A 15,174-nucleotide genomic window follows, 5' to 3' on the forward strand; every position below is an offset into this window, starting at 1 on the left:
CCATGCAGTCTTCTAAAATTCCAGCTGCATGTCACTAGACGTATGTGTTGGTCAAATGCTGCTTGGTTGACAAGTGGCTGGAATAAGGAAAGATGGAACAATGGAGTTCTCTATCACATAGAGACTCTCTCTCCACTCGGTTACATGTTCCACAGGGAATGATCCCCCTTTGTCAGGGCGTGTGGATACTTCTTTAAGACACTTGCCCGGTTACACCACACAGCTTATCTATAACAGCTGTGCAGATGTGAAATCAATGTTGGTTTGATCGACATGTACTGTTGGGTGTCATGGTCCGGGTGAGTGCAGGGTTTTTCCACTCCACTGGGCTCCACCTTCAGGCAGAGACTCCAATCAGCTTCCACACCTGGTTCCAATCAAGTCACCAGCATATAAGACCAGCATTCACAACAGACCTCTGCCAGATCTTCTGCTAACTCACGTTAGTGCTAGGCCACCAAGCCCTTGTGAGAGCCCTTAACTACTGCTTTTCTCCTCACCGTGTTTTCTTTGTCATAGGACCCACCTGGCAGTCTCCGCCTGGACGCTGGTTCTGTCATCTGGTTGCTTCCTTTCCATCATTGGACTCCACCTGCCTGCCTCCCTGCCAAGTCCCTCACTCCAAGTATATTCTGGATCCTCTCTGGACACTCCTCACCCGGAACCCCTTGGACACCCCCTCCTCACATGACACTTTAACCTGCAACGCGTAAGCCCTAACCACCATAGTCTAATCCTTCAGCTGTGATTCCCTAGACTGCCACTGACTACTTGTCTCCTCTCATTATAGTGACTGCGTACCTCCATCCAAGCCGCTGCCCCTTTTTCCATTCCCAGGATCCATCCATGAAATCTTGCACCTAGTCATAGCACTCAGAGTTTCATGTTCATAGTTTGGCCTCACAGTTCTCAGTTCATAGCTTCCACAGTTCATAGCATTCATAGTTTCCTGCTTTGTAAGTTAACTAGGCACTGTAAATAAAGCACTGTGTTCACGCCCGTTATGCATCCCTCTGTGTCTGCATTTGAGTCCACACCCACAGCCTGGCCCTCTCGGCCCTAACAGTTGGGTACCGTGTGTCAGTGTGTGTCCGTTACCTTCAGCATCCTCCTTTGACCTGTTCGGGGAAGCTGATGTGAAATGGCTGTCTCTCAAAGCTGCCTTTTTGGTAGTCATAACATCCACCAGGAGGATTAGCGAGCTCCATGCTCTAGCCAACCCTGCATTCCTGCCAAAGGTCCTGTTTGAATACACCTCCCACTAGGGGCTTGGACCAGGAGGCAGCTCAGCACCAGGTTGGTGTCTGGGCCATGGCAGAGTATGTGAGGCATACTCAGCCTTTTTAGGCAAACAGACCAGGTATTTGTCAGTTTTCACCCTGCGATCCTGGGCAGACCCCTGTCTAAGTCCAGACTATCCTGTTTCGTTGTGGAGACATTTTACCAGGCATACGCCTACTCCGGTGTCCCCCTCCCTTCCAGAGTATGGGCCCACTCGACCTGAGGGATGGCCACCTCATGGGCCTTATGAAGAGGTGGTTCCCTCTTTAGACAACCGGATGGCTGAGTCCACATTTGCCAGGTTCTGCCATCAGAATGGGGCAGCCAGACCCTCCTTCAGGGAGCAGGTGCTGAGTGCTCTTTAGCGGTTGCCTGCTATGTGTCCACAGTTAGCCTAGCATCATAGTGGCGTGTTCAGTTGCAGTGTTCTCTACATCTTACGGGACCCTCTGGGGCCAGTCTTGTGTCTTGCAGATTGATAGCCCCTCCACTCCCTGGTTCGACCTTCATGTTTTATAGATGCACGGGGTGTGACGGGGCAAGCGGTAGTGTTTTAAAGAAGTATCCGCACACCCTGACAAAAGGGGATCATACCTGTACATGTGGAATATATCATGGAGCAAAGAGAGAGTCTCTCACTCAGAGAACCAAGGTTACAATGTAGCCATACATTCACTGAGAATAGGAAAAGCAGGGTGGGTGGACACTTCTTATTGTTTTAAAGTTTTTATTCAGCTCTTTTTAAGTAAAAACATTGCTCTTCTCCAGAGTTAGCCGATGAACAAACAAGAGCACAAGCAAAGGTTGTACTGATCGCAGCACACATTTTTCACACTGCAGATTGACTTCACCCTATTCCTGCTCAAGCAAAAAGCAAGCATAACACAGGAGTCCAAAATATCCCATAGTTGTTCAGCTGGTGTGACATCTGGTGACTGTGAAGAGCCTTGGATTATATTCATCTCCACCAAAACCTTCAGTGGTCACTGATGCTCTAGATCAGGGGTGTCGAACTCCAGTCCTCAAGGGCTGGTGTCCAGAGGCTACGTCCACACGTACACGGGTATTTTTGAAAACGGAGATTTTCCGTTTTTGTTTTTGCACATGTGCACACGTGCAGTTTTGAAAAAATATTTCCATCCACATGTAAATGCTAAAAACGAAATGTTGGCCAATCAGAAGTCTAGAAGCCTGGGAGGGAAAGACTAAACAGGGTTTTGTACCCTCACAAAACCGAAAAGTTTTTGTTTTCCTGAAAAGGCAGATAATTTTGTGTTACTTTTCAGGTGCCTTCAACATTTCAAATGTTAATAACTAAAGACAGTATTTTGGTTGGTGTAGACTCACAACTAGGAATAAACAAAATGCATACAGCACACATAAATGTACTTTTTTTTAAAAACTAAATTTATTCAAAGCGACGTTGGGATTTGTGTTGTGACAGCGACTGTGTTGAAAGGTCACCAACATGTAGCCACACATCTGAAAGCATATTGATTTGCTCTCCTGATATTTAGACTGCGGTATTGATATTTTAACCTTTGCCTATAAGCCACGTCCGAAGTTCACTCAGACGCCTCTGTCTTTCTAAACGGAGGGACAGTAACTGCGCATGTATATGTGTGTAAAAACTGCAGATAGTCAGATTAACAGTAACAGTATTTTGTCTCTATAAATTCATCTCATGTAAACAATAACATAGCGCACAGCGTCACGCCAAAAAAGGCGCACACCTTTGACGTTCCATGACAAACGGCGTTTTCCTCGTCCGCACGTAAACGCAAAAATTGAGTTTTCGAAAATCAGGAGTTTTTAAAAATCTCCATTTTCAGTGATTGAAAACACAGTTTACGTGTGGATGAAAGGTGCAAACGCATAGAAAAATCTGCGTTTTCAAAAATACCCGTGTACGTGTGGACGTTCCTTGGTAATGAACTAATCGTGTGATTCAGGTGTGTTGACCCAGGGTGAGATCTAAAACCTGCAGGACACCGGCCTTCAAGGCTTGGGGTTCGACACCCCTGGTCTATGCTGATCTACTGATCTATGCTCCTGTGACATCTCAATTTCCCTCTGGGATTAATAAAGTCTCTCTGATTCTGAAGTTTGAATATAGCTGAGCTTTTGCTGGCAAAAGTTGAGGTTTGGAAAGAGAAAATCTGACAGGCCGGATGTGGTTGGCAGGAAGACGAATGGGGCTGGACAAGGTCAACACGTTAACGAGATAACTGCGCTAACGCACTAGTTCCCACCCATGTAACTGAGCATTGCGTGGCACATCCGACATACTGTTTTACTTTAGTCCATGACACGTTTACCTTCAGGGTCATAAGTCACATGAAGACCAAAATAGTTCCAAACGCCAGATCTGAATGAGGGTGGGGGAGGTTCAATTTGCCATGTTGCAACCAGAGCTTAGCTTCTGTCTGGCTAGCTCGCCCTGCGCTCAGTGAATCTGCGTTCGACTACTCCGCCTAGGCTGCACTGTCGAGCGCAGATCCACTGAGCGCTCAACACAGACAGCATCGTCAGAAGGAAAGTTGATAACATAAATTAAAAATTCTGTATTGTTCGATACGTATGTGTACCGAACCGAAAGCACTGTATCGAACGGTTCAATATCGATACGAGTATCGTTGCACCCCTAGTTAATACTGTCCATATGTATATAGTGCTGCAGAACTGTGGATAACATAACAAACGTCATGTTTGGGGGTCCTAAAGGCACTGCACATCACCCCCAAAACACCAACAACGGTGAAGTTTGGATCATCATAGTGTGGGGCTGTTTTTCAGAATATGGCACTGGCACACTTCATATAACTATAGCAGGGATAAATGGAAAAATGTACCAAGACATTCTTGCTAAAAATATGCTGCCATCTACCAGGACCATGAAATGAACGTGAACGTTTCAGGAAGACAACGATTCCAAGCACACTGCCAAGGAAACTCTCAATTGGTTTCAGAGAAAAAAATAAAGCCTCTAGAATGGCCCAGCCAGTCACCTGACCTGAATCCAAGCCCTTGAGCCCTTGAGTAAGTCAGAGTCAGAGTTGTGGTTCCACAAGTGCTTAGAGGGCAGTTGTACTGAGATTTTTCTCCTTCCTTTTCTTTTAAAATACACCTCAAACTTCTGTGCTGCTGTATCTTTATAGTGTGGCTAGTATATGTTGATAACCTTTGGAACTATTGTGAGGCTCCATGCTACAGATTTGATCAATCAAATAATTGACTGTTATTTCCTCAGAATTCTGGAGAAAAAAAAAAGATGTCCCCACTTTTTCTTTTTCCAGCGGCCAATCATCTTTTGTACCATGCTCCGCCACTGCTGGAGGGGGAAAATGACCTATTGGAGTGAATGGAGATGCCGCAACTCTCCCATTCAACGGCTCTGGAAAGATCTAAAGCTCAGAGTTCACTGAACCTTTGGGAGTAGAAGACTGATTGTGTGGCCAAAGTCACGCCTGAGCAATGGGACTAGCTTCTCCATACAGGAGGCGCCTTGAAGCTGTCATCACCAAAAAAGGCTTTGGTACAAAGTATTAAATGAATCTCACTAAGTGTGTGCAATAATCTTTTTCCTGTGTCGTATTTTCATTTTTACACATAACTTCATTGTGGACATCTATGGTTGGATTTCTTTGTACGTGTGGATTTGATTGGTTATTACTGGCATCTGGTGAAAAGTTCATGCCAACACCTTTACAAAAATATTTACTTAGCGAATGTGGTGATGTGTTCAATACTAATCTTACCTGCTGGGGCTTAATTAATGGATGTGTGCACGTGAGTTAACTGGAGGAACCACATTAGCCAGTATGATGCCAATTTAGCATTGGCGCCTTATGAAAACATTTCAACACGTTTGAGAACTTGTTATTACAGAGCATTAACATCTGGGTTATTTTGTTTTTTGTTGTATTTTTGGGGTATTAGCAATTGGAGGGAAAAAATCAATTTAATCCACATTGAAGTACAGTTTCACCATCTCATCATCTTAGTGTTAAACTGACACTGGAAGTGTCAGTTTAGTTACAAGTAAGTTATTTACTTGGGCAGCACAGTGGTGCAGTGGTTTGCACTGTTGTCTCACAAGAAGGGCCTGAGTTCAATTCCACCATCAAGCCAGGGATTTTCTGTGTGGAGTTTGCATGTTCTCCTTGTGTTTGCATGGTCTTCTCTCCGGGGAATCTGGTTTCCTCCCACAATCCGGTAAGGATACCGGATACCATACCATCCAATATGGTATGGTATGGTATCCAAAGAAGCACAGTTAGTGGGGTTAGGTTAAATTGCCCATAAGTGTGAGCATGAATCTCAGTGTGTTAGCTCTGCGACAGGCTGGTGACCTGTCCATGGTATACCCTGCCTCTTGCCCTAAGACAGCTGGGACAGGCTCCAGCCCCCTGAGACCCTGAATTGGATAAGAGGAGGAGAATGGATGGAGTGGATCTTTTAGCACATGAACACAGTGGGATAATAAGAAAGATAAGACCAACTGAAGCTTTGTTCAGAAGCTTGGGCACAAGGAAAAAAACATATAGACTTTGGTGAGTTGGTTGAATTTGTACAAAATGAAATGCCTGGTAATGGACAAGGACATGGATGGTTACACTCTCGTGCAATAAACAGGATGTATGTATCACAAAACACGATAAGATGGCCGATCAGTTTGTTTTACTAACTCATCTACACAAGACGCAGCAGCCGTGGCAGTTTGTCCTGCAACAACAACTGTAATCTCCACACTTTGACTTTCTTATGGAAATAGTATTTCACTTTTTTCGTTGTTTTTTTAATTATTGTAAGTAGTACTTACAGTTTTTTACAGACGCTAGGACACATTTCTCAATACTTAGGTCACTTTTGCAAAACTCCTCACACAGTGAGCACAACAGAAGTCTATGTGGGCTAAACTGAGGACCAGTTATCATTGTTTTGGCACAAAATGCATTCAATGACTACATCTCTCAAATTTCATGAATTATCTTCTCACTCAGACACAACAACTGCCAAAAATCTTTGTACGTACAGGACATTTTGCATGTGCTTACATACTGTTTTCAAAACTGTTAAACTTATGGCCAAAACAATAACACAATGCAAAACTTAAAAAGACAGCAAAATGCAACAGCAATATTTTATTGAAACATATTTTAAATCTAAAAATGCAGTTTAACCAGCCACAGCTGATTCTCATTGTAGATGAACATCTACACAGGTGTTACTCCTTCAATTTTTCAACTCCTTCAATTCTGGCAGCCAGAAGATTCTTTCCTAGGTGTGTTGCCCTGGATGACATAAGATGTGATGTGGATGAGAACCTGTGGCCAAATGGAGAAGACCGAGTAGATTAGCATTACTATTGTATGTGTATCAGTGGATGGTGTGTATACAAATTCTTGTATTTTGGGATTACTTAGTGCAAAAAGATAAAAATACATAAACAAATATTAATGAATTCTGCATGATGTCTGATTCATTCCAGTAACATATATTGAAATTATAAACAGAGATGTGTCCTTGTTTTACACAGGAAAACACTGTAATGCTACATGTTGTTAGTGTTTTTTAGGTCATTGTTTTGTGGGTGACAAAGTGTGTTTGTCGGCTGTCAACCTTTGCTAGTGTTCTGGAAGAATGAGTTTATTTGAGACCTGAATGAAGTGTTTTGGTAGTTGTAGTGCATTTTGAATGTGAAATGAACTGCTTTGCCAAGCTGAAGGTCAGTTAGGAGGATTGTGTGAAGAGTTTTGCAAAAGTGACCTAAGTATTGAGAAATGTGTCCTAGCGTCTGTAAAAAACTGTAATCTTGAAATTTCGACATTTCTCAAAATGATCATTTTTAAAAATATATTTTTTATATTACGTTATATGTGTCGTAATGTGGAGGCTGACAGGCAGGAGAAAATAAAGGGGGGGAGTAGAGAACATGATAAAAGGATGGAGCAAAGTGTGTGTGTGTGTGTGTGTGTGTGTGTGTGTGTGTGTGTGTGTGACAGTGTGTGAGAGTGTGTGTAAGTGTGTGTGTGTGTGTGTGTGTGTGTGTGTGTGTGTGTGTGTGTGTGTGAGAGTGTGTGTAAGTGTGTGTGTGTGTGTGTGTGTGTGTGTGTGTGTGTGTGTGAGAGACAGTGTGTGAGAGTGTGTGTAAGTGTGTGTGTGTGTGTGTGTGAGAGTGTGTGTGTGTGTGTGTGTGTGTGTGTGTGTGAGACAGTGTGTGAGAGTGTGTGTAAGTGTGTGTGTGTGTGTGTGTGTGTGTGTGTGTGAGAGTGTGTGTAAGTGTATGTGTGTATGTGTGTGTGTGTGTGTGTGTGTGTGTGTGTGTGTGTGTGTGTGTGTGTGTGTGTGAGAGAGAGTGTGTGTGTGTGTGAGAGAAAGAGAGAGAGAGAGAGAGAGAGAGAGAGAAAGAGGCATAGTGAGTAATGAACTTCATTATGAGGGTGGGGAGCTGCAGTAACGCCCCCCAGAAACCAGAGGCAGGCAGAGATGGATCCAGGAGATCTTGGCCATCCACAGCCTCCAAGAGTACCGAAAACCTAAGGCCACACATCTCAGCAAATACTGTGCAGCCATCCCAGAAAGAGAAGGCCGGAGGCCCCTTACTGGTGGTGGTCAGAGGGCCAGTGTCCGGCAGCCTCGCCTCTGTCAGTGCGCCCCAGGGTGGCTGTGGCTACAATGTAGCTGCCATCACCAGTGTGTGAAAAGGTGTGTGAATGGGTGAATGACTGAATGTAGTGTAAAGCGCTTTGCGGTCCTTAGGGACTGAGTAAAGCACTATACAAATGCAGGCCATTTACCATTTTACCATTTACTGGCAGTAAGATACATATTAACTCAGTCAATGGGTTTAACTCATTCACTGCCAATGGCTGGCAGTGAATGAGTTAAGTAGTTCTATTTACTATCATTTTGATCTTCAGATCAATTTCCTGACCTTGAGGGAGAAGTCCCAATTCAAATGTGACAGGTTATTTCTAATAATATCACCCTTGTTAGAATCAGAGTTTCTAAGTTATACCGCATTTTGTCAATTTTTAACCAAAAAGTCATTAAGCTGACCTTGAAGATCTTTGTGTACTTGAGCAAAATGTAAAGGATGAATGTACTCTATCTATATTACTCTATTCTACATGCCTACAACGTTTATTAGAATTCAGCTAAAACCTTTCATGCCATTGTGTTTACAGAATGATCACACACATATGCAAATGCTACCAAAACATTACCTCATTTCTAGTAATAACTAAGAAGCCGGCACGGCAGGTGCTGCTTGAGACATGTTTCTGCAGGCTCCAGCAGTTGGTAGGTTTGAAATTATGATGGCTCACTGTTTCACAGCAAATAATTATACAGGTTAATGTATAGTGCATCTCTTAGGCTGATTGCATGCAGGACCTGAAGAGTAATAAGATGTCCTTTGTTAATTTCATACATGTATGATATTCTTTTACTGTTAATAGCTTTGTCTGCTTGTTAAAGCTCGGGGTCCGGTACCTGTCTTCATCACCACGCCCTGACTCATGACTCACACATGATTGGTTAACGTCTCGGAACTAATTCGTTTTATTCGTTAACCGATTGTTCGTCAACATCCAGTTTCCGTGCCAGGTCACTTCCAGTAAGACAGCACGTTCAAGACGTTGACTAATATAACATAGAAAATATTTGCATTTTTTCAGACTTTGCACATATACCGCTTCTTTAACGTGCAGATGTAAAACGACAATGATGAAGGAAAACTCGGATCTCGCTCACGTTCTCGTTTTATCCAGTAAACCGGTTCGTTTTCTTTTCTTCTGAAAGTCCTAACCGGAAATTACTTGAAAAGCGACCGGAATCTCTTCCTGGTCGATGTGGACAGAAAGAAGAAATTCAGGGTGAGGTCTGTTGTTGTAGTTGCGATAATAATGGGGAGAATTACTGACGATATGTCGGGAGAGGCCCGTGGTGTATGCAGGACTGCGTTGTGCGGCGTATGAAGCCCGCTTTCATTATGCTTGAACAGATGTGCAGCGCTGCATTCTCCATGGACACTGTGTTAGCCGCTAACGCTACAGACTAGTGCACCTGTGACCGGCTTCTTTGTGTCATTTCAATCTGCGGTTATTTTCCCCATTGACTGTTAGTTAACTCAGCTTATTAAGGTGAACTTTAGGAGGTTTTTTGCAATCATCCAGGGCGGCAAGCCCCAGTCACTGGTATCCGACGTGCTGTGCAAGGTTGACGAAGAAGTCCGTCTCCAGAAATGCGTGGTGTTCGCTCAGTTTGCCCCTGGCTGGATGTTTATAGATCCACATAGTCCCAGAATAGTTCCGAAAGTCAGCGATGGCGTCATCCAAAGCAAAGGTCGGAGTCAACAGTGAGACAAACGCCCTTAAAGACAGTAAAAGCAACGCGAGCAGCTCAGCTGAGGACGCCTCACCACATAACCGCACATATTGCCTTGATGACCTGGAGACTGTCGCCACAGTCGGTGAGTTGACCACAACATTTGATTTGTCCGTAACTGTTCGGGTGTCTTATCTTAGGCTTAGGCGGGGTGTTCCCCAGAGGTGTTTGACGCCAGAAAACCTTTTTTAAAATTGATGAGTTTTCATATTTGAGATCTTTTCCTTAAAAACATAAAGCTGGAGCTGGTCACACCTGGACCAGGTGCTGATGGTGTGCAGGGTGAGAGTTTTACAGTCTGTGCTGATTGGTTTCTATGATCGTAACATGTTGTTACAGAAGCAGAAGCTTTGCTGGAGTGTTCAGTGATTTCCTGTTATTGGCAGTCGTTGCCAACTGAAAGGTTCTCTGCTGTGAAACAATCGGATCTGTTCTGTTTCCTCATTAAAATGATCCCTCAGTTGGTCTGAACTGTGAGCGTGCAGTGTGTCACTCTTACTCACACGTTCACTCTTCTGCGTTTTCATTCAGTGTCCAGTGTGTGGCTGTTTGGAGTCATCGACTGTGCTGTGCTCAGGTCTGATAGACCGAATCCTGACTTTGATTCATTCCCATAGAAACTGTTGGAATTGAAGGTTCTGGTCTGAATGAATCTTCTACCGTTTCTTTATCTGTACTTTTCCCAGTAGTGTAAGCTCACTACTGCTGCTGCTGCTGCCCGTCACCCCTCCCAGGGTACGCGCCACCAAACTTTTAAGCTTACCTTTTTTTTTTTTCATTTAAATACTCATATTGGTTGTATCAGCAGCAAAAACCACATATTCAAACAGAACAAACACCATTTTTACATATTTACATCATGGACAATAGTTACCAAAGCAGAGTACTGTACAGTTATTAAAATTAGAGTACAGATAAGTGGCAAGCCCAGGCTGTAGTGTGCAAACAGAGCCGGATACTGAAAGGTGCAGTTACAGCGCTGATGTAAACCTCTGTTTGTTGGGAGCAGTTCTGATTGTACAGTCTGACAGCTGCAGGGAGGAAGGACCTGCAGAAACGCTCCTTCATGCATCGAGGATGCAGCGGTCTGTCACTGAAGCAGCTCTGCAGCAACATCTACATGCATGGGCTGGGAGACTCTGTCCATCAGAGATGTTATTTTGGCCAGAGTCCTTCTGTCTCCCACCACCTGCACTGGGTCCAGGGTGCATCCCAGCACAGAGCTGGCCTTCCTGATGACTTTATCCATATAATATGGGTTCCATAGGTCAGATTATTAGGTGCGCTCAGACTTGATATGGTACAAAAAAGTAAGAGGCATTTAAAAAAAAATTAGAACAATATAAGCACCAGTGTCAATAACAACACTGTTTTTCAGCTGTGCCCCCACACACCGTGTGGTGTACATGCACACTATGCCTGACCTAAATCCAGTAGAGCAGCATGTTTTGGTCCACCTAACCTGCCCAGATTCACCTCAACGATGCCCTGGTCCAGATCTGCGAGGAGACCCTGTCCCTTGTCTCATTAGGAGCGTCCCCCATGTTGTCAGACGTCCATACAGGCACATAAGGAGTATCCTGCTGCATCAGTTTATCACTTTGGTTTTTGGAGTCTCTTTGAATTTAGCTTACTGTAGTTTTTTTCCACATTTGTATCAAATGTGGCATCCATTTGTTATTAACACATTATCCATTGAGCAGCATCAGGACCCGCACCAGTGGGGGGGTGCATGGTGGGTCCTGAGGTCCTGAGTTGGAATCCACCACCTGGCCTGTTCTGCATGCGTGTTCTACCCATGTTTGCGTGGCGTCTCTCTGGGTAATCCAGCGTCCTCCAAACACATGCATTTGGTGGGGTTGGGTTAATTGATGATTTTAAACTGCCCATGGGTGTGAATGGTTGTCTGGAGTGTGCTAGGCTCCACCCCCCATGATCGCTCGGCACCATATTGTCTTTGCTGACTGAATTGAGTTGGTGAGGAAGGCTGCTGGTGTTTCTGTGTAACTGCTGGCACATCCATCCCTGCCAGGGTTGCACCTCCGCGTCAGTCCAGGACTTAAAGAGAAATGTCGCACTTTTTAAACACAAATAATAGTTTTATCCTTTTAATATGCAAACACTGCAAATAAGTATCTCATCCAATAATACTTCAGTCAGTATTGGGCGTCAGTGTGCTTCATCATAACTGTGTGGAGGTTACCCTTTGCTCAGGTCAGCTAGTATAAATGAATGAAGGCTCGTGGTTATCAGTAAACAATAAATATAAAGGTGTCACATCTTTCAGTAACAACTCGATTTGGTGCAGTTTGAACTGAACAGATTTGCATTTCAGTGACTACAAATGGCATCCAATTGAATAAAACTATGGGATGACACCATTTATGAATTGTTATGGAAGTGAAAAGTATTCTTCATCTTCTTCTTCTTCTTTTTAAACATAATTTCCTCTGGAAGGATTCTGATTCTGATGCTGATATCTGATAGGCCAATAATGTCACCTGACCCATGTGTCATCTGGGCTGTAGAGATCAGAAAGCTGCCATGAACATGCCCAGGCAGAGGTTGGACATGTTCAGGCAGCAGGCTGCCGTGAGGACACCTCACTGTTGGCACCTGCTGTACGTGATGCCACAAGAACTCGGGCAGAAACCTTCGGACGCTTACCCAGAGGACTTACAGCCCAGCCAGCCGTGGGCTGGATTTAATAATAATAATGGATTGGATCTATATAGCGCTTTTCAAGGCACCCAAAGTGCTTTACAATGCCACTATTCATTCACTCTCACACTCACACACTGGTGGAGGCAGCTACAGTTGTAGCCACAGCTGCCCTGGGGCAGTCTGACAGAAGCCAGGCTGCCATATCGCGCCATCGGCCCCTCTGGCCAACACCAGTAGGCGGTAGGTGAAGTGTCTTGCCCAAGGACACAACGACCAGGACGGAGAGCCCGGGGATCGAACCGGCGACCTTCCGGTTACAGATACGCTTCCCAACCCCCTGATCTCTCTTAAGCACTGCATTTTTTAATCAGTGTGACAAACAAATGCACGTGCCACACGTTACTTGAATTCAGAAAAGCTCGAGTCCGTTAGATATCCAATTTACAATTGTGTAAACTGGATGTGTAACTGTCTGTAGGGATGAAAGGAGCATGTCATAGAGTTTGCACTTAAAGACCAGTTTACTCAAGCTCAGCGAGTTTCATGATGTCTTATACTGATGTCACAAAAGTCCAGATGAACAGGATCAGCGCTCCTGGACTGAGCGTGCATCAAACCCATACCTTCCTGTTGCTGCTGTCACCCTGACGCTCGTCTCCACCCTCTCCACACTGATCCACCTCTCTTCTGCACTGTGCACTGCTGTGGATGTTTGTGGCATTTCACAGCTTGTTGTGTCTTTATTGTTGTACCTGTTTGCCTCTCATGCACATGCATGTTTTCTGTTTTGCTTCTACTGACATTCATCCTTCTTCTCTCCAGTGCATACCTCCACCTGTCAGGCTCTCATCTCTTTCGCTGCATATAATAATGTTGTCTGAGAACATCATAGTCCAAGCAAACTCTCATCTGCCTCGTCTGTGAATCTGTCCATCGCCAGTCCAAGGAAGAAGGGGCTCAGAGCCCCCCCGATGTCACTTCAACCCAGCCCTGATCCGTCTGTCACTCCTGCACACCTGGCTCATTCTCACAATGTCCAGTCCAGCTTTCTGAGTCATTGACTGCTATGCACTCCAGACATTGGATCAGTTCCCTTAATTTACTACAGCACTCCAAACGTCTTATGAATAACTACAAGCCTAATATTAGCTGTCATGGTCAGATTAAAAGCACCTGGAAATGACAGCTTATATAATAAATATCTTTACAGCTGTGATCCCTGATGGCTTGCTGGGCCCTGTTTTAAAATCCTCTCTGATTTATTTTATAGAATTTTTCCTCCTCCTCCTCCTTCTGGTTGCATTTCCTCTCTGTATGAACTGAAGATATGTTTGTATCTCTGTGTGGTTCAAGTTGAACTTCTCATCTGCTGCCTGTGTGTGTGAGTGTCCTCCACATATGTGAGTCACCCAGTCTGTTATGGGTCTTAAAGTTCTCCTTGTTGTATAGTTGGATCAAGATCAAATGAAAAAAGTTCCCCTGGCAGAACGATTTGAGTTAGTCACTGTTTACTAAAGGGTGGAAACTGCACCCATCTGTCACCTCTGCTGTCTTTTTGAATGAAGAAACAATGTAAGGAGCCTTCAAAATGATGAATAGTCTAACATGCAGCATTTTGGTAATATGCATTAGGCTGCACACAAGCCAAAGCCTAATGAGTGCTGGGCAGGTGTGCAGCAGGGGATCGCATTCATCCGCTGTTTCTGGAAGCAACGGCATAAAAATCCTATTTGCCAACTCATTTTGTCTGATGAGAGGGATTTGGTGGCTAAAACAGACCAGCTAAAGCTCTTTATATGTGCACTTTAATTGTCATTGAAAACATAAGACAGCTCTCTGGTGCCATTAGGTGAGTCTGCTGCTGTCACATGCTGCGGTGGCCTTTGTGACCGTCACTCACAGTTTGGGGATTTGTTGATGCTGCTTTTATTTATTTATTGTAACTGGCGGTGCAGTGGGAATGTGTGCTGTTGCATACAGTACAGTTGTTTTGTCTAAGCTTCAGAAGCAAACAGGTAGATGAAGAGTTATGGATCAGTTTCAATTCAAAGTACATTATTGTCTGATGTCACCTGGCCTTCACTTTCAGTGTCACTGCTTGGTGTCTGATCACAACACTGAAAAGCATCTCTGTGCTTAGTAACATAACCGAGTGCCTGTGAGAACAGTTCTGTTCTTGGATGAGGGGAAAGGCTTGTCTAACAACATGCTAATTATGTAGTTAAGTGCACTGACGGCTTGCTAGCATTAAAGCTCTCCAGACTGGCTTTTGTTAAATCCTCCCACCATAATGTTTTGGCACAGTCTGCATGGAGGGCAACTGAAGAGTACACAGCTGTGCGTTTCATTCACCCACTATTCATGTCCTATTATAAGAAGCAGAGCCATCCTCTCTAACCCAACTACAGACCAGTACAGAAACTGCCCTTCTCTGACTAGACCTCTGCAAATGACTCATTACAAAGACTGAGGTGTGCGCCGTCTCCCTGAACCAGCTCATGCAGCAGGGCTGATGCAGACGGTTATAATCTTTGGTAATAGGGCGTTGCAGCTGAGTGGGCTGCGTGTGGTCGTTTGGACCATTCTTACACACTGACAGTCCTACAGAAGCATTTTCATTTTAAAAGACATTTTTCTAGATACGACTTGTTCACCTGACTGTGACGGTGCACCGCTGTTTCTTTGTTGCTGTGGCAACAGCAACAGGACTGAGACAAAGGTTGATTGGAGGTAAAGCTGAGGAACGAGACAGCCAGCATTTCATTAGGCAGCTGCAGCAGCTCCACGTGTGACTCAGAGTAGCTGTTATATCACACAGCCCATCAGCGCCGCAGGAAT

The 15,174-nt window shown here is 44.4% G+C and overlaps 1 protein-coding gene and 1 long non-coding RNA gene across 2 annotated transcripts in view; both read left to right on the top strand.

Annotated features, from left to right (window-relative positions):
* Positions 1 to 519: 519 nt before the first annotated feature.
* Positions 520 to 999, top strand: LOC145424496 (uncharacterized). Its single transcript, XR_013905584.1, has 2 exons — positions 520 to 709; positions 791 to 999. It is a non-coding gene; the product is annotated as an uncharacterized LOC145424496 (long non-coding RNA).
* An 8,111-nt stretch (positions 1,000 to 9,110) lies between these two features.
* prkx (protein kinase X-linked) overlaps positions 9,111 to 15,174 on the top strand; it is a 34,387-nt gene continuing 28,323 nt past the window's right edge. Inside the window, exon 1 of the mRNA XM_026158238.2 lies at positions 9,111 to 9,757. Within this exon, the coding sequence (XP_026014023.1) occupies positions 9,610 to 9,757 (148 nt within the window). The 5' untranslated portion in view covers positions 9,111 to 9,609. The remainder of the gene's footprint in view (positions 9,758 to 15,174) is intronic.

The sequence above is a fragment of the Astatotilapia calliptera genome, chromosome 23 (assembly GCF_964374335.1).
Source record: "Astatotilapia calliptera chromosome 23, fAstCal68.1, whole genome shotgun sequence".
NCBI classification, from domain to species: Eukaryota; Metazoa; Chordata; class Actinopteri; order Cichliformes; family Cichlidae; genus Astatotilapia; species Astatotilapia calliptera.